Here is a 19,951-nt window from a genome sequence, read left to right on the forward strand (position 1 = left end):
CGGCCACATGGGCGGGGTATAAATAATAAATTGTTATCATTATGATGATACCCACCAGACTGTTTTCATTCAAAACAGTCAGTTCCCCAAAGCCTGTTGGTCTTCACTTGCTAGCAGGAGAACAGCAAGGAGGGAGCCAGTCTGTCTTCTCCAGGCAGGGAGTTCCAATGTTGCCTGGGAGAAGCCACTGCTGAGAATACCCTGTCTTCCCTGAAGGGCATCCTTGAAGTTCTCAAAACTCGGGCAGGTTCTTATGGGGAAATACAGTCCTTCAGATAACCTGGACCAAAGCTATATAGGTAAAGGCACCCCTGACCACTAGGTCCAGTTGTGGCCGACTCTGGGGTTGCGGCGCTCATCTCGCTTTACTGGCCAAGGGAGCCGGCGTACAGCTTCCGGGTCATGTGGCCAGCATGACTAAGTCGCTTCTGGCGAATCAGAGCAGCACATGGAAACGCCGTTTGCCTCCCTGCCGGAGCGGTACCTATTTATCTTCTTGCACTTTGACGTGCTTTTGAACTGCTAGGTTGGCAGGAACAGGGACTGAGCAACGGGAGCTCACCCCGTCACGGGGATTCGAACCGTAGACCTTCTGATCGGCAAGTCCTAGGCTCTGTGGTTAGAACCACAGCGCCACCCATATAGGGCTTTATAAGTTATAAGCACCCCTTTGAATTGTGCCAGGAAAAAAGACCTGCTTTATCACGAAAATCGTCTGCTCGCCATAACCACCCCCGGTCAGAAATCTAACTGCAGCTCTTTGAGCCAGCCGAAGTTGTTGTTGTTGTTGTTGTTGTTGTTGTTGTTACATTTATTCGTCGCTTTTTCTTGCCACATATCGGCATAACTGGAAACAATTGCCCTGTGCCATGAAAACACAAGCAAAAAATAGCAATTCCCCTGCCTGGGTCTTTTCCTGGCAGGCTTTTTGAAGAGAGGGCAACCAGGGTCACACTTTATTTTATTTTTTATAATTTTTTTATAAAATTTTCTGCTTTACAATTTAAAGTACAGTGCTCATTTTTATATCCTTCAGATCTCAATGACGTCTTCTCTTTCCATGGCTCATTTGGCATATCACCAGTCCCTGCATATTTTACAAAAACTGTACCCTTGTTCCATTATTACATCCATCAAAACTTATTTACACTCTTGAATTTATCTTAACGCTGCCCAGGATTCACATTTTGGACGTTCGCCCCTTTTTAGGCATCCCTCGCCACAATTGAAGTCAAAACTAATTTATAATTTATTGTTATATAATAGTAATTTATTGTTTATTATTTTATAGGACAAATTTAGCCAGCTAGCCCTGGTGATCATCTAATGTTTATTGGATGGATTTCCCCCCTAAATTGATTTTTAAATTCTGAATTTATTGTTATTCGCGTTTTATACTGTATTTTATGATGTTTTTTGTTGCATCAATTAAGTGTTTTAAATTTCTTGTTAGCTGCCCTGAGCCCGGTTTTCTGAACCAGGAAGGGCGGGGTATAAATAAAAAAAATTATTATTATTATTATTAATAATCATGTCAATTTCACTTCCCAGCTTTTGATGGCACAGCAGTGAAATTGACCGAGCTCCTCGGCAAGGCCTTTTTTGTGTGAGCCCCCTACCCATGTAGGAACTTGACGGTTGAAATTAGCCGGTCAGTTCCTTCCTTCCTGCACCCTAAGCTCTGCTCCTTACCCCATTTGTCTCCGGCAAGGACCGGGCAGCCAGCATGGAGGGTGTCGTCGTCCCCGTCCCCGTTCCTGCGAAGGTTCCACCAAAAGAGAGCCGCGTTCTGGAAAGGAGACCAGAAAAATAAGAATGTTCATGGCGTGTCTGCAGAGAAATAACGCAGGCTCCAGATTTAGCAGCATGGCAGGTGTGATAAGAATTTTAAGGCCTTAGATACATAATAAATGTTCATAAATGTACCAAGCAAACACGTACATAAATCTATAAACCACATGTCCAAAAACGCCCCCAGAAACAAGTCCTGAACAAATTGACTTCAATTATTTCTCTGCACGGTCAAAGTGGGAAACCTACCCGTTTTCTCTTTCCTTCACAAATCCTGTCTTAAGGGCACATTTAAGATATGAGGGTGAAAGAGGAGAGCACAAAATATGGTCTGAAGCTTAACATCAAAAAAACTATGATCTTGGCTACTGGTCCCAGCACCTCCTAGCAAATAGAAGGGGGGGAAATGGAGGAAGTGAGGGATTTTACTTTCTTGGGCTCCATGATCACTGCAGATGGTAACAGCAGCCACGAAATTAAAAGATGCCTGCTTCTTGGGAGAAAAGTGATGACAAACCTAGACAGCATCTTAAAAAGCAGAGACATCACCTTGCCGACAAAGGTCTGTATAGTTAAGGCTATGGTTTTCCCAGTAGTGATGTATGGAAGTGAGAGCTGGACCATAAAGAAGGCTGATCACCAAAGAATGGATGCTTTTGAATGATGGTGCTGGAGGAGACCCTTGAGAGTCCCATGGACTGCAAGAAGATCAAACCTCTCCATTCTTAAGGAAATCAGCCCTGAGTGCTCACCGGAAGGACAGATCCTGAAGCTGAGGCTCCAAGACTTTGGCCACCTCATGAGAAGAGAAGACTCCCTGGAAAAGACCCTGATGTTGGAAAAGACAGAGGGCACAAGGAGAAGGGGACGACAGAGGACGAGATGGCTGGACAGTGTTCTCGAAGCTACCAGCATGAGTTTGACCAAACTGCGGGAGGCAGTGGAAGACAGGAGGGCCTGGCGTGCTCTGGTCCATGGGGTCTCGAAGAGTCGGACACAACTAATTGACTAAACAACAACAAAAAGATATGAATAGGGTGTGGGCCTGTGACCTGGCTCAGGAACTAAGTATTTATCATTACAAAAGACTGGGCAGGCTCCCCAGGCAATCCAATGAAGTGACCATTAAACAGGTAACTTGGCAGACGAGATAAACAAGGCACTCAGATTTCTGCTATAGACCACCTTTTCTGTGATGTAGGTATGATGTATTTGGGGGGTGGTCTTAGGTTACACCCCTTCTGTGATGTATGTATGATGTATGGAAGGGTGGTCTTGAGTTCCAGGGCTGGGAATTTAAAATGTCTATATAAGGCCTTGCACGCCATTGTTTAGGGTTCCTCCTCCCTCCTGCGTGTGGTGACTGAGGACCCTGTTGCAACAGATCAATAAAGATCAAGCTTACTAGCTGCTTTGCTTCTCAATGTTCTCTGGTTGGCCTCTGTTATTTTCTCCTACCAATAGGGAACCTATGTAAGGACTCTATACAGGCTCTTGGACACCCCATAAGGGGAACAGGGCAGATTTTTTGTTTACAACACAGGCACCCAGCTGAGTGCACAAATCCCGTTCCTTTGAGCATGTACAGGGGGCAGTTTCCCTGAAAAAACGTGCTGAAAACAGGTAAAGGTAAAGGACCCCTGGACGGTTAAGTCCAGTCAAAGGTGACTGTGGGATCGTGGCGCTCATCTCGCTTTCAGGCCGAGGGAGCCGGCGTTTGTCCACAGACAGCTTTCTGGGTCATGTGGCCAGCAGGACTAAACCGCTTCTGGTGCAATGAGACACTGTGACGAAAACCAGAGCGCAAAGAAACACCATTTGCCTTCCCGCTGCAGTGGTACCTATTTATCTACTTGCACTGACGTGCTTTCGAACTGCTAGGTTGGCAGGAGCTGGGACTGAGCAACGGGAGCTCACCCCGTCACGGGGATTTGAACCGCCGACCTTCTGATCGGTAAGCCCAAGGGGCTCAGTGGTTTAGACCACAGCGCCACCCGCGTCCCCAGGGAACAAGAACCTTCATGGCATGTCTGCAAGAGCAATAACCTAGGCCCCAGTTGAATGCACAAATCCCGTTCCTCTGCGCAGAGGGGCAGTTTCCCTGAAAAAACATTTGCTGAAAAAAGACAGCGCCCTGAACACAAAGGGGTGTGTTGGCACAGCTGCCAAAGGGGTGAGAGGATGATAAATTTGAGCCTCAGACGCCTCTTTTTTATATGTTCAAGGAAGTTGACGACTTGTTCCTCTCTCTCTTTTGATCTTGTTACCTTTGATACCTCTTTTCACGCCACGGAGAACCCTTCTTTCTGCAGTTCACAACACACAGACCTCACCTTGACAGCAGGAATGCTGAGGTTTGCATAGATGAAGGCTGTGGACCCTCCGGCTTCTACCAAACTCAGCTGAGCAGGAAAATAAATGGGACAACGTTATCCTTCGGCTCAAGGTGGCATATGTGGTTATCTATATCTCTCAGCCTAACTACCTCACAGGGTTGTTGTGGAGTTTAAAAGAGGACAGGGAGAACCATGCTGAGTTTGTTTTTTGTTTTTTGCACAGAAAAAGAAAGTTTTGGAGCTATTTTCAAGGAAATTGACCAAAATCTACACTTCTGACGTGGGTTGCCAGACGTATGGCAGTGCTAGGATATAAAGCATGAGACTTTTTTTTTAATCGTTTTTATTACTTTTCCAATAAAAAACATCCAATTGACATGAGACTTAATCTCAGGGTCATGAGTCTGAACCCCATGCAAATAATAATAATAATAATAATAATAATAATAATAATAATAATAATTTATTTATACCCCGCCCATCTGGCTCTCGGCGGCTCCCAGCAGAATATTAAAAATACAATATAACATCAAACATTTAAAACTTCACTAAGCAGGGCTGCCTTCAGATACCTTCTAAAAGTCAGATTGTTGTTTATTTATTTGACATCTGATGGGAGGGTGTTCCACAGGGTGGGCACCACCACCGAGAAGGCCCTCTGCCCGGTTCCCTGCAACCCACCTCTCGCTACTTTGCAAAATGGGCAGAACTGATCCTCACTGCCATTAAAGAAACTAAATATAGTAGCTGCTTTGGCTGGTGTGATGAGCATTTAGAAATACCAGGGGAGGTCTGCTTAACCCTGTTTTCCCTTCTCCAAATCAACCTTCGACCCAGTGACACTTCCCTCCCGTGAAAACATCTCCCAAATCAGTGTTATGTACTGAGTTGAATAGGATCCAAACTGCAGCAGTCTGATTGGTCCTAGAACAATAGGATCCAAATGCAGTAGTCTGATTGGTCCTAGAACAATGCAGCAGTATGATTGGTTGGCAGGAGCCACCCAATCCAGCTCCAGATAGAAGTGAATCCACAACCTGATTGGCCTACAGGAGAATTCCGGAATTAGCCAATCACGTGCAGCCCATTCTGTAAATAATGTATATAAAGCAGATACTTTGAGGGGACTTTCATTCCCTCCTCACCACTATGAGCTGAATAAAGAACATGAAATCACTTTGCGACTCTGAGTATATTTCACATGCTTGTCCTAGAAAATACACTGCAGAAATCTAGCTGGAGAAGAAACACTGGGCCAGCTGTTTGAAGCTTGGAACTTTCCGTTTTAGCCATGGAATGACAAAACAAAAAACAAAAGCAGCCCTAGCAAAACCACAAGATCCTTTTGCAGATCCCAGCAAAGAGAAGAAGACTCACATAGACCATCAACGTGGCAATTCGGTTTCCGGATTTCATCCTGTAAAGGGGGCTTTTTCTCGACTGCATTGGAAAAAAATAGAATTTCTTGATTATGAAACACCAGGTGGTTGCATTCATACTGTTTTAGTACTTCCAGAACTGGGATTATCTACCACAAAACCTGAGCATAACTACGCATAACTACAAGTTGTCCTACAAGAGCAGAACTTTTGCAGTCAAACTGGTGGGAAGTCACGGGTGGAAAAAGATTTGTACAGGAAAACAAGTATTCAGTTAAGAATCTATGCTGTAAAGAAAACAAGTATATATGTATATGTACAATTTACATTTAATAAAAACTATATAAATACACACACACACCGGTTTAAATTTTAAAGTGTAGGTGGAGTTTAGGACTGTGCTTGTGGCAAGGGGAAGCAGGAAATATAATTAATTATAATTATAAATAAAAATATAATTATAAATAAGAGAAGTTTAAAAAGACAGAAAGACTTGGATTCCTTCCAACCAAAAATGCATGTGTTTACATCTCGGAAAATACAGTGGGACCTTGGTTCTCAAATGCCTTGGTACTCAAACGCATTGGTTCCCAAACTCTGAAAACCCGGAAGCAAGTGTTTTCAGATGTTTTTCGGAAGCTGAACATCGGATACGGCTGTCAACTATTGTTTCTGGGCGCCTGCACCAATCAGAAGCTGTGCCTTGGTTTTTGAGCATTTTGGAAGTCAAACGGACTTCTGGAATGGATTAAGTTTGGTGCTTTCGTTTTTGCTATTTATTTTGCGTTTTTGTTTTTGTGACTGTGTGGAACCCAGTTCAGCTACTGCCTGATTGATTGTGTGACTGCAGAAATGGATAAAAGCCCCCCATCCAAACAGTGACTATCATCAGTGCAGGTAAGAAAACAAAACACTTTTAATTTTTTTCATCTACAATACTGTCTTATTTACTTTATAGTACAGCACATTGATTATTGCTTTCATTTTATGGATCAGTGGTCTCGTTAGATAGCAAAATCCATGTTAAATTGCTGTTTTAGGGCTGTTTTTAAAAGTCTGGGACGGATTAATCCATTTTGCATTGCTTTCTATGGGAAAGTGCACCTTGGTTTTGGAACGCTTTGGTTTTGGAACGGACTTCCGGAACGGATTAAGTTTGAGAAGCAAGGTTCCACTGCATCAAACTGCTTTCGTGCCCTGCCGGACTTTGCAGCAACAGGATTACTCACCGTCGCGTGGTCAAAATGGGGCTCATAGTGCCCGCCCAATCCATAGTTTACCACCTGCAGGTATTCTGCGTAAGGGGGTTGGGTGTTGAGGCCGGTCAGGGCTGCGACCCGTCGATCTAAAGCCACGATTGCTGGATCCAAGGTGTTTTTCAGCCAGGCACTAAACAAGGCACAATGCCAGAAAAATTGTACATATTTACCATAGCTGTCAACTTACAGATTTGAAAATACGGGACCAGCAGCCTCGAAAATAAGGGATCAGCAGCCAAAATAAGGGATTTTCTGGGCACAGGTATGTTCAACTTCTGAGCCCCTCCGAGCCAAAGGCAAAAAGCCGAGCCAGCAGCCAGACGAAGCCTCAAGCGGTGGTTCCCACAGCGCAGCAACCCAGCAAAGGGGATGCAGCAAGGAAAACCACCGTCACCTCTCCGCTGGGAAGCGCTGAGCAAAGGCGAGTCCCCAGGCAACATGGACGATTTGATCGGCACAAGGCATGCAAGCTCCACCCCCCAGTCATTCTTAGACTCCTTATTGGGTGAGCAACACAGCCAAGCAACACATTTGGAGCCTCCCTCCTCCCTGGCCGGCAGGGAGGGAGGGAGAGGAGCTGCTTCCTTTGAAACCCGGAAAATTTAAGGGACATCATCAATAAGGGACAGCAGTGGGACATGGCGCTGGGATAAGGGAGTTTCCCGCCAAATAAGGGACGGTTGACAGCTATGCTCTGATGTTGTACTGGCTAAACCTTTGGTACCTGCAGACGTTTGGGTATTTTAAAATTTTACCGTATTTTTCCAGGTATAAGACTTGGTTTTCTTCTTAAAAAATGTCAAAAATGAGGGGGTGTCTTTCCCGCCAAATAAGGGACGCTTGACAGCTATGATATTTACACAACTGCACTTATGAGCTCAAGTGCAGTCGTGTAAATATGAACAATTTTTCTGGCAAAGGACGTTTAAGGAGATAACAGAAATCCCTGGGTTAAAGCTGAGCAAAAGTCCAGAGGCAGCATTATTATCAATTTACCATGGGGTGGAAGGTTCACAGTCCACAAAGGACTCGCTCACAATTTTATTGACAGCTGCATGAATTACGATAGCTAGGAAGTGGAAGGGACAAGAAAATATAAAAAGGAAGAATGGTATAAAGAAGTGTGGGATATAGCTATTAATGATAAATTAACATGTGCCATTAAGGTAAGACGGGGAATATGCATTTTGAGGAGATATGGAAGGCGTTTGTTGAATTTTGTAGTGTTAAAACAGAAAGGGGTCAAACCAGGGCAAGAGGTGTTGAAATTTTGGGAGACTGGATAGTTTGCAATGGAATGGTGCTGGTGGTGGGGTGCACATTTTCATTCTTATTTATGTATGAGTATTACTTTACAGTAGTGATGCATGGAAGTGAGAGCTGGACCATAATCAAGAAGAAGAAGAAGAAGAGGAGGAGGAGGAGGAGGAGGAGGAGGAGGAGGAGGAGGAGTTTGGATTTGATATCCCGCCTTTCACTCCCTTTGAGGAGTCTCAAAGCGGCTAACATTCTCCTTTCCCTTCCTCCCCCACAACAAACACTCTGTGAGGTGAGTGAGGCTAAGAGACTTCAGAGAAGTGTGACTGGCCCAAGGTCACCCAGCAGCTGCATGTGGAGGAGCGGAGATGCGAACTCGGTTCCCCAGATTACGAGACTACCGCTCTTAACCACTACACCACACTGGCTGATCGCCGAAGAATGGATGCTTTTGAATTATGGTGCTGGAGGAGACTCTTGAGTGGACTGCAAGAAGATCAATCCGATCCATTCTGAAGCAAATCAGCCCTGAGTGCTCACTGGAAGGACAGATCGTGAAGCTGAGGCTCCAATACTTTGGCCACCTCATGAGAAGAGAAGACTCCCTGGAAAAGACCCTGATGTTGGGAAAGATGGAGGGCACAAGGAGAAGGGGAGGACAGAGGACGAGATGGTTGGACAGTGTTCTCGAAGCTACCAGCATGAGTTTGACCAAACTGCGGGAGGCAGTGGAAGACAGGAGTGCCTGGCGTGCTCTGGTCCAGGGGGTCACGAAGAGTCGGACACGACTAAACAACAACAACATTACTTTGCCAAAATAAAATAAAATAAAATAAAATTTACCACAACTTTTAAAAAAAAGGAAAAAAGAAGTGCAGTTGTGGCAGGGTAGGGGTGGGGAGAGACAGAGATAAGAAGGTCAGGGCCATGGGTGGATTTACTATAAATCTAATTAAACTCAGACCCTCCTAGTGTCCCTATTTTCCAGGGACAGCCCCAGATTCACAGAAGCTGTCTTGGGACTCAGCTACATTAGTAAAAAAAACCACAGAAGCGTTTTAAATGCATAATAAACACGCAGCAGCAGGTGGCGCTGCAGAGCACAAAACTTTCCCATGTGATTTTTACATAGCTTTTACCCCCTTTTGTTATAATGATCTAATGTATGACTTAATAGTAGCAGGGTTTTTCCCTATGTGTAGATCCACCCCGGTTTTTTATTTGATGCCAGCATGTCCCGCTTCCCCTCGCGATGTTGCATGATGTCGTGACCTTATGAGAGCAATGCCGCGAAGAGCCAGTCTGCTAAGCCCAACACCCCCTGAATATTGAGGGGGCTCACAAAACTACTTTGAGGGGCCCAAAACTGCCTTGGCCCCTAGGACTCAGCGTGCCTGCTCAGAACCCAGAACCCAAAACAAACTACAGCTCCCAGGATTATTTAGGGGGGGGGCATGGCTATTTAAAGTGGTAAAAGGTAAAGGGACCCCTGACCATTAGGTCCAGTCGTGGCCGACTCTGGGGTTGCGGCGCTCATCTCGCTTTATTGGCCGAGGGAGCTGGCGTACAGCTTCCGGGTCATGTGGCCAGCATGACTAAGCCACTTCTGGCAAACCAGAGCAACGCATGGAAACACCGTTTACCTTCCTGCCGGTGTGGTACCTATTTATCTACTTGCACTTTGATGTGCTTTCGAACTGCTAGGTTGACAGGAGCAGGGACTGAGCAACGGGAGCTCACCCCATCGCGGGGATTCGAACCGCCAACCTTCTCATCGGCAAGTCCTAGGCTGTGTGGTTTAACCCACAGCGCCACCCGTGTCCCTATTTAAAGTGGTACAGCGCTGCTTTTAAATGAATAGCACAAATGAGGCCAGAGTATTAATCGATTTAAAATATCTTCACTGGCATACGATTCTGTTCATTTTACTGCTGCCGTTTCAAGCCAAGTTCCTTCTGTTTTTCCCAACAGGGCCAGAGGTGAGGGAAGAGTTAATCGCTTGTTCATCCAACCATAATTCAAAGCCCCCCACCCTGCAGAGAATGGAATTCCGGCGGTCAGTGGGGGTCTCTCAAACCCAGATTGCAAAACCCGGCGCTGAGATCATCTCGGAAAATATTTGCCAAGGCTGCTCTGCAACCGCAGCCTATGTCTCCGTCATCCTTTGTGTGGAAATTCCATATCTAGCTCTGCATTGCAAGACGACTCAATGAAGTCATTTTTTCCCAGCCTCGGAAGCCTGGAATGATAAACGCAGCTGTTGGCTATAAATCCTGCCCTTTGGCAGTTTGCAGGAGAATAGAAACCTGGATTGTAGTGTACTAGGGAGATGGGAGGCCTGATCCTGAACTATGCACCTCTAGATTGCTTGCTCAGGTTCCTTTGCTCAGTGGCAGAACACCTGGTTGGCATGCAGAAGGTAGCAGCTTAACCAAACAGAACGCCTGGTCCACTCCCCAGCCTCTCCAGTTAGAAAAAAGGATTTTGGGAGAAGCCCGTGTACATTTAGCAGCAGCTTCCAAACTTTTTTGGACCACTGTCCCAATGGTTCCATAAACTCATCCCCAGTGTCATGCCCGGCCTATGACAGATTCCATCAACTGTGTCTCCGAAAATTTTTACACATCACTTGGGAAGACAGGCGAACTAATGCCAGTGTACTGGAAGAAGCAAAGATCACCCATGTCAAAGCAATGATTCTTCGACATCAACTTCGTTGGACTGGTCGTGTTGTTTGGATGCCTGATGATCATCTTCCAGAGCAACTACTCTATTCCAAAATTTAAAATGGAAAGCGTAATGCTGGTGGTCAACAAAAGAGGTTTAAAGACTCTCTCAAGGCAAATCTTAAAAAATGTAGTATAAACACCAAGAATTGGGAAACACTGGCCTGCGAGCGCTCCAGTTGGAGAACAGCCTTTACCAAAGGTGTCATGGGCTTTGAAGACACTCGAACTCAGGACGCAAGGGAGAAACGTGCTAAGAGGAAGGCACGCTTGGCAAATCCACACCGTGATCAACTCCCACCCGGAAACTGTAGAAGGACGTGTGGATCCAGAATTGGCTTCCACAGCCACTTACATTGTTAAAACCGTGTTTATGGAAGTATTGTTTATGCATTCTTGCTAACAAAAACATAAGGTTGAAGGAAATTTAGGGCATAAAATGTTTTGATTGATTGATTGATTGATTGATTGATTGATTGATTGAGCTAGCCTGCAAACGTGACAAGAAGGCTAGCAACATCATCCCTGCGGTGTGGGGTGTCCCTGGTAAAGGTAAAGGTAAAGGTACCCCTGCCCGTACGGGCCAGTCTTGACAGACTCTGGGGTTGTGCGCCCATCTCACTCAAGAGGCCAGGGGCCAGCGCTGTCCGGAGACACTTCCGGGTCACGTGGCCAGCGTGACATCGCTGCTCTGGCGAGCCAGAGCCGCACACGGAAACGCCGTTTACCTTCCCGCTGGTAAGCGGTCCCTATTTATCTACTTGCACCCGGAGGTGCTTTCGAACTGCTAGGTTGGCAGGCACTGGGACCGAGCAGCGGGAGCGCACCCCGCCGCAGGGACTCGAACCGCCGACCTTTCGATCGGCAAGTCCTAGGCGCTGAGGCTTTAACCCACAGCGCCACCTGCGTCCCTGGAGGCACCCCTAAATTTCACGAGGGGGCCAGCTCCTTGCACATCCGTTGGTACATCAAACGATGTAGCTCCTTTGTTCCCTGAGATTTCTGTGTGTAGCTAGCAAGAGACCTTACCTTTTGCTTATTCGGTAGTCCGCTTTTTGCTGCTTTTCTCCGGAGGCAACCACCGACCTCTGCAACTGGAGAGGGGAACAGAGAGAGAAAAACGCAAGAGGTTGCAGTGTCAAATCTGGAGTGGAAAGGAGACAGGATGGGCTTTGCTTCTGATGTTTGGCTGAGTTATAATAATCAAAAAAAAGATGGGAGGATGACATAGGCTCTGAGATTAATTCCACTCAATGGACCAGAATGTGGTCTAACCCCCCCCCCCTTTAAATCCATATCAACAAAAAGAAAAGAACTCACTCTGAAACTCATCTGCAGGTGGTACCTAACACCAAGAAAACTAGCGCTAATAAGCTATCGCAGAGAGATGACCCAGAGTCACCCATGGAACCGAGTTTGGGGATTTTCTTAATGAACTAGAATCATAGAGTTGGAAGAGGCCACAAGGGCCATCGAGTCCAACCCCCTGCCAAGCAGGAAACACCATCAGAGCACTCCTGACATATGGTTGTCAAGCCTCTGCTTAAAGACCTCCAAAGGAGGAGACTCCACCACACTCCTTGGCAGCAAATTCCACTGTCGAACAGCTCTTACTGTCAGGAAGTTCTTCCTAATGTTTAGGTGGAATCTTCTTTCTTGTAGTTTGGATCCATTGCTCCGTGTCCGCTTCTCTGGAGCAGCAGAAAACAACCTTTCTCCCTCCTCTATGTGACATCCTTTTATATATTTGAACATGGCTATCATATCACCCCTGAACCTCCTCTTCTCCAGGCTAAACATGCCCAGCTCCCTTAGCCGTTCCTCATAAGGCATCGTTTCCAGGCCTTTGACCATTTTGGTTGCCCTCCTCTGGACACGGTCCAGTTTGTCAGTGTCCTTCTTGAACTGTGGTGCCCAGAACTGGGCACAGTACTCCAGGTGAGGTCTGACCAGAGCAGAATACAGTGGCACTATTACTTCCCTTGATCTAGATGTTATACTCCTATTGATGCAGCCCAGATTTGCATTGGCTTTTTTAGCTGCCGCGTCACACTGTTGGCTCATGTCAAGTTTGTGGTCAACCAAGACTCCTAGAGTTTGGGTCTAGTTTGGGTCGGGGGATGGTCTACGCCTACAGATCTGTACACAGAATCTGGCGACCATCCAGGTCGTCTTATGATCTTTGCCTAACAGGAAAAGGTCAAATTTTGTTTTAAATGTTTGTTTTCCTTCTGGGATTGTACCCCCAAGTGTGTTTTATAAGCTGGTTTCCCACAGTAATAAATTATCTATCTATCTAGTGCTAATACGCCCAGGAACCTCACCAAAATGCTGGAGAGGGTGCACCTCCACAGGCACATACCTCCACATGTGGTGGGAGTGCTCCAAATATGTAAAATAACCAAACAAATATTAGTTATAAGAATATATAAAAATAATATTTCATTTATACCCCACTCATCTGGCTGGGTTACCCAAGCCACTCTGGGAGGCTTCCAAGACATAAAAACATAATAAAACATCAAACATTAATAGTAACAATCTGATCCAATATAAAAGTCACAATAACTCTAAAATAAACAACTGATATCAAACAAAGCAACATTCAACAATAGAATCAAATAGTAAACAGTAAAATTAAATACCAGCAAATAATAATTAAACAGTCCAACCGCAATAAAGAATTACTATAATCTATAATAATAAAGAATTAATATAAAGTCTATAATCAGTAAAAGGAAAAGCAAATCACAACACATAAAATACCATAAAACATACAAAACCATGTAAAAGGGTCAAATTGAGAAACAAAGAAGCACAACTTATAAAAGTATTTTAAAAATAATAATTAATTAAAGAGTGGCAGATGAAGATGATGGACCTTGAAGAATTGGTGAAGCTGACAGGAAAAAATCTGAAACCAGCACAATCAAGTATTCCAAAAGGACCGGAGTAAATTTATACGATATCTGAAAGACTACTGTAAGCATTTGACATCACTAGCAGGGTGGTCTGAAGACTTGTAATGAGAAATTTTCTACCTTTCTATATTTATTCAAATTTTGAGCTATTTTGTAATGAGTGTAATTGGAATTGGAAAACGTACAAAATGCAATGATATAAAGATTAATTTTGAAAGCCATGAGGTGGGAGGGAAGGAGGTCGATAGGCTCTAAAGAGGCAGGGAGATAAAGTGGATGATGATGTGAATGTATAATATTAAATGGAAAATAAAAATTACAGTCATACCTCAGGATAAATACGCTTCAGGATAAGTATTTTTGGGTTGCGCTTCATGGTGACTCGGAAGTAACGGAGCACGTTACTTCTGGGTTTCGCCGCTCACGCATGCGCAGACAGTGAAAATGATGTCACGGGTATGCGCGGAAGTGGCGAAAGGTGACCTGCGCATGCGCAGTCACGTCTTACATTCTGTTCAGGATGCGAACGGGCCTCTGGAATGGATCCCGTTTGCATCTCGAGGTACCACTGTACATAAAGAATAATAATTTAAAAACTGGACGTACATTTCCAATATATAAGATAAAAAACAAATAAACTAAAACCTACATACAGTGACAGGGTTTTGTGTTGTGTAGGCTCCTAAGATATAAGTCATGGGCCCCGCCTGCTAGCCTGCTCCCTAAAATATCACTGGTAATTATTTCACTATTAATAGGGACCCCTGACAATTAAGTCCAGTCGCGAACGACTCTGGGGTTGCTGCACTCATCTCGCTTTACTGGCTGAGAGACCGCCATTGGAGACTGAGCATAGGGGCCTTTGGCATCCAAGAAAGATGCTCCCACAATGCCCCACACCTGTTATAGGTGAAAGCCCCACCTTTTCCTCTTGGCAACCTCCTTGTCTTTTGCATTTGGTTAAGGAAAACAGCCCTCGGCCGTTGTTAGGAGCAATGCACCCGGCGGAAGGGCGTCTAGCCCGGAGAACTGCAGCCATGATGACACACTCGGCCGAGATGCCAGGATGTCTGGAAGCTGCCCAGAGGAATTGTGATGGATTAGCAGCCAGAGCCAAGTGCCGTCTGGCCTGGGGAAGGAGGAGAACCGCAAAACCGATGTCCCACCCATGCCGTGGATTAGGTTAATAATCTCCATGTGGGCCTGTTTGCGCGGTTGCTGAGGCAACCGGCTGGGATGTTGGATGGAGAAGGAATAGTTTCGGCCAAGTGTGGAGGAGCTGGACCGCAGACTCCCCTCCTCTTTCTCCTCGATCCTGTCTCGAGGAGGTGGCAATTTCTAAGCTTAACTCTCTCGGCTGCTGAAGGAATCTGAATAACCAAAAAGGAAGTTTTCTGCCCTCTTGTTCAAAGTAGGGTTGGGCACACCATATTAGCAGAACTTGAGTGATACGTGTAAACACAACAAATACCGTTTGTGGAGTAGACGGGAATAATAATAATAATAATAATAATAATAATAATAATAATAATAATAATAATTTATTATTTATACCCCGCCCATCTTCTGGCTGGGCTTCCCCAGCCACTCTGGGCGGCTTCCAAAAAATATATTAAAATACTGTAATACATCAAACATTAAAAGCTTCCCTAAACAGGGCTGCCTTCAGATGTCTTCTGAAACAATATTAAAGAATATAAAACTGTGCAGGGAAAACGATGACAGTATAAACAGTACAATGAGAATGATTGGAAGACTCGTTTTGTCAGAAGTCTTTTTTATTTAAGTATTAATTAGGAAGTTTAAGATTTTTTATGCATGTAAATCTGCTTTTTCTTCTTACTTTTTTCTGTGTTTTCTGCTTTTCTTAATTGTTTTTCTTTAATTTTCTTTTTGGAGTGTGAGACTGTAAATTCTTTCTAAATTCTTTGTATATGTGTGTAATTTAAATTAATAAAGATTATTTTAAAAACAAAACAAAGTAGGGTTGGGGATGCAAATTGGGGTGGTCCCCCCCCCCCGCTTTTTAGGGGGTTTTCTAGTATAACAGAATTTGGAAGGAACGAAATTCTCCAGCAGATTAACCTGGTTAAATCTTTTTATTTAGCTGCGATTTCTGCATTGCGGGGGGTGGTCTGCATGACCTTTGGGGATCCCTTCCAACTTTACGATTGTAGGATTCTATGATTTATTAATCGTCCTTGGGGGACTTACTAACCAGTCATCAATACTCCAAACCCATGAGAAAGCCTCAAAAATCTCATCGACCACAGCAGCAGTAAAAAACAAGTTTGTGGCCCAGGATAGCCGCCTTTTGGCTCCTATAGGAGGAAGAGGGGCAGGAAAGACACCCAAGGTACAAAATAAATGCACTGGTAACCTCAAGGTTGGTTACTGCAAGGCATGGGTAGGCAAACTGAGGCCTGGGGGCTGGATCCGGCCCAATCGCCTTCTCAATCCGGCCCGCGGACGGTCCGGGAATCAGCGTGTTTTTACATGAGTAGAATGTGTCCTTTTATTTAAAATGCATCTCTGGATTATTTGTGGGGCCTGCCTGGTGTTTTTACACTGTTATTTCCACTGAAATGAGGCTGTATCTTAATGTTTTAATGTTGTATTTTAATCTTGTTTTTAAGTGGTATTTCAATCAATTGTTTTTATGTTGGGTGTTAGCCGCCCTGAGTCTTGGCAGGGGAGGGCGCAGTATAAATAAAATTTATTATTATTATTATTATTATTATTATTTACATGAGTAGAATGTGTGCTTTTACCATATTTTTCACCCTATAGGACACACTTTTCCCCCTCCAAAAATGAAGGGGAAATGTGTGTGCGTCCAATAATAATAATAATAATAATAATAATAATAATAATAATAATTTATTATTTGTACCCCGCCCATCTGGCTGGGTTTCCCCAGCCACTCTGGGCGGCTTCCATAGAAACCAAAAAACACTAAAATATCACACATTAAAAACTTCCCTGAACAGGGCTGCCTTAAGATGTCTTCTGAATGTCAGGTAGTTGTTTATCGCTTTGACATCTGATGCGAGGGCGTTCCACAGGGTGGGTGCCACCACCGAGAAGGCCCTCTGCCTGGTTCCCTGTAGCTTTGCTTCTCGCAATGAGGGAAACACCAGAAGGCCCTCGGTGCTGGACCTCAGTGTCCGGGCTGGACGATGGAGGTGGAGACGCTCCTTCAGGTCCTATCGGTGCGCACCAACCCCTCTTGAGCCCCAGGCTTCGGGATGCAGGCTGCTATCCACAAGCCCTGGGAGCCCGACGGGAGTTCCCATGCCCCAGCCCCGCGCCTGGGGGGGAAATAATTTCCCCCCCTTTATTTCCCCCCCCCCAAAAAATAGGTGCACCCTATGGGCCGGTGCGCCCTATAGGGCGAAAAATACGGTATTTAAAATTCATCTCTGGGTTACTTTTGGGGCATAGGAATTCGTTCATTCCCCCCCAAAAAAATATAGTCTGGACCTCCACAAGGTCTGAGGGACGGTGGACCGGCCCCCTGCTGAAAAAGTTTGCTGACTCCTGCTGCAAGGCGTTCTACATAGTGCTGTTTCTGAAGACGGTTCGGAAACTTCACCTAGTGCAGAATTCAGCGGCCAGGTTGCTCACCGGAGCAAGACGGTTTGAGCATGTTTCACTGATCCTGGTCTGACTGCACTGGCTACCGTTTAGTTTCCGGGCCCATTTCAAAGTGCTGGTTTTGACCTATAAGGCCTTAAACGGCTCAGGACCACAATACCTCAAGGACCGCCTCTTTCCATATGAACCTACCCAGACCCTGAGATCACCTTCTGAGGCCCTCCTTCATGTGCCTCCTCCTCGAGAGGTCTGGAAGGTGGCAACACAAGAACGGGGCCTCGTCTGCGGTGGCCCCGTCTCTGGAATGCTCCCCCCAGGAAGTTCTGCCTGGCGCCTTCATTACACACCTTTAAGGGCAAGGCAAAAACGTTCCATTTCAACCAGGTCTTTGGTTGATCTTATTGACATCCTATGCCTTTTTAAAATGTAGTTCTTTTTTTGGGGGGGTGTTATTGGGTTGTTGTTTTTATTTTGATTATATACAGTGAGGGGGGGGAGTATCTGATCCCCTGCTAAATTTGCCCGTTTGCCCTCTGACGAAGAAATGACCAGTCCATAATTTTAATGGTAGGTTTATTGTAGCTGTGAGAGACAGAATAACAACAGGAAAAAACCCAGAAACCCAGAAGACAAAAGTCAGAGATTGATGTGCATTATAGTGAGTGAAATAAGTATTTGATCCCCTATCAACCAGCCAGATGTCAGGCTACCTGCTATCTTCACTGTATGTAACTGAGCTGAGATTAGAAGCACCTGCTGTAAGGGAGAGGTCTTACCTGTAATCCCAGCTCGTTACAGTACCTGTACAAAAGACACCTGTCGACAGAAGCAATCAGTACCTGGAGTACTGTGTCCAGTTCTGGGCACCACAGTTCAAGAAGGACACTGACAAACTGGACCGTGTCCAGAGGAGGGCAACCAAAATGGTCAAAGGCCTGGAAACGATGCCTTATGAGGAACGGCTAAGGGAGCTGGGCATGTTTAGCCTGGAGAAGAGGAGGTTAAGGGGTGATATGATAGCCATGTTCAAATATATAAAAGGATGTCACATAGAGGAGGGAGAAAGGTTGTTTTCTGCTGCTCCAGAGAAGCGGACACGGAGCAATGGATCCAAACTACAAGAAAAAAGATTCCACCTAAACATTAGGAAGAACTTCCTGACGGTAAGAGCTGTTTGACAGTGGAATTTGCTGCCAAGGAGTGTGGTGGAGTCTCCTTCCTTGGAGGTCTTTAAGCAGAGGCTTGACAACCATATGTCAGGAGTGCTCTGATGGTGTTTCCTGCTTGGCAGGGGGTTGGACTCGATGGCCCTTGTGGTCTCTTCCAACTATGATTCTATGATTCTATGAATCAAACCAGCAGATTCCCAAACTGCCACCATGACCAAGGCTTCGTCAGGGGGCAAACGGGCAAATTATCAGCGGACCAAATACCTTTTTCCCTCACTGTATATTGTGGTTTTTATATTGATCTTGTTCTGTGAACCGCCCTGAGACCCCTGGGTATAGGGCGGTATATAAATTCAATCAATCAATATTATTATTAATGTTGGTATTCACAGACTTGTAGGATCTTAGAGTTGGAAGGGACCCCGGCGGTCATCTAGTCCAACCCCCAGCAATGCACGAATCTCAGCTAAAGCATCCATGAGAGATGGCCACCCAACCTCTGCTTAAAACCCCCCAAGGAAGGAGAGTCCACCACCTCCCAAGGGAGACCGTTCTACCATTGAACGGCTGCTCCTGTCGGAATGTTCTTCCTGATGCTTAGCTGGAATCTCCCTTCTTGTAGCCTGAAGCCAACGAGGCAAGAGATTATGATGAAAAGAAAGGAAGTTAGTGATTTGAACTAGTTAATTTTATTAGAAAGTGAATATTGGAAAATTGCTAAAATGAGATTCAATGAAAATCCGTTAGGAAGGATTCAAGGAAGTCATTTAATAATGGAAATTAATATGGATTTTTAATTGGAAGAAATTTTATATGTTTGTTTCTCTTCTTATATGTTTTGTTTATCGTGTTGTGTTGTATTTGTTATAAATCTGGAAAATTAATACATTTTTTTGGAAACAAAAACCCCAAAACAACGCAGGAGCCCAGGAGTGACCCGTCCCGTTTTGCCGCATAACACGGCTTCCAGGCTCTGGCAAGATATTGCTAGAGCCCCACAAGATCCCACAGGGCTTTTGCGAGGTCCTGCCAAAACCTTGAAACTACTTCTGCAGCAGGCCTGCCCCTTCGGTTCTGCCGCCTGAAGCGGCTGCCTCAGTCTGCCTCGTGGGTGGGCCGGCCCCGCAAGACCCCATTTCCTGACGCCCCAATGCCCCTGAGCTGCTCACCCGTGGAGCGGCAAGCTCCTTGATCTTCTCCGCTTCGGCATCGCTGACGAAGTCGTGGTAGAGTGCGATGTGGGGCTGCTGGTGGACAATCTCCCTCTTCAGAGGCTGGAGCATCAGGAAGGGGGTCCCATTGGTCTCGTAGGAGCAGTAGAGGTCTTGTTGCTGATACTGGGATGGCTGGAGGAGGACCAGAGAGAGAGGGTGACGCAAGGGAACCTACCAACATCAATAGGTCAATGTCTATTGCACCAAGTTATAGGCAAAAGGCCCTAGCCCAGTAGTTGGAACCAGTGAAGGCAGTGAATGTCCTGTGTGAATGTCTGGAGGCGGTTGGAAGATGGATGGTG

General features: G+C 45.4%; 1 protein-coding gene and 3 long non-coding RNA genes across 4 annotated transcripts in view; 2 read left to right on the forward strand and 2 right to left on the reverse strand.

The window, feature by feature from the left end:
• The window catches only part of LOC310843969, a 336,267-nt gene that overhangs the window by 9,506 nt on the left and 306,810 nt on the right, over nucleotides 1-19,951 (reverse strand). The window lies entirely within an intron of this gene.
• Nucleotides 1-19,951, reverse strand: part of P4HA3 (prolyl 4-hydroxylase subunit alpha 3) — a 40,183-nt gene that overhangs the window by 2,399 nt on the left and 17,833 nt on the right. Inside the window, exons 7-12 of the mRNA XM_083736848.1 lie at nucleotides 19,605-19,781; nucleotides 11,778-11,842; nucleotides 6,736-6,895; nucleotides 5,505-5,567; nucleotides 4,125-4,193; nucleotides 1,693-1,789 (exon numbers count right to left, since the gene is read on the reverse strand). Coding sequence (XP_083592974.1) covers nucleotides 1,693-1,789; nucleotides 4,125-4,193; nucleotides 5,505-5,567; nucleotides 6,736-6,895; nucleotides 11,778-11,842; nucleotides 19,605-19,781 — 631 coding nt within the window. The remainder of the gene's footprint in view (nucleotides 1-1,692; nucleotides 1,790-4,124; nucleotides 4,194-5,504; nucleotides 5,568-6,735; nucleotides 6,896-11,777; nucleotides 11,843-19,604; nucleotides 19,782-19,951) is intronic.
• LOC310843962 overlaps nucleotides 1-19,951 on the forward strand; it is a 52,743-nt gene that overhangs the window by 2,395 nt on the left and 30,397 nt on the right. The window lies entirely within an intron of this gene.
• On the forward strand, nucleotides 4,183-4,508 carry LOC310844036. Its single transcript, XR_014563903.1, has 2 exons — nucleotides 4,183-4,237; nucleotides 4,351-4,508. It is a non-coding gene; the product is annotated as an uncharacterized lncRNA (long non-coding RNA).

The sequence above is a fragment of the Podarcis gaigeae genome, assembly GCF_964106915.1.
Source record: "Podarcis gaigeae genome assembly, chromosome: 4".
NCBI classification, from domain to species: Eukaryota; Metazoa; Chordata; class Lepidosauria; order Squamata; family Lacertidae; genus Podarcis; species Podarcis gaigeae.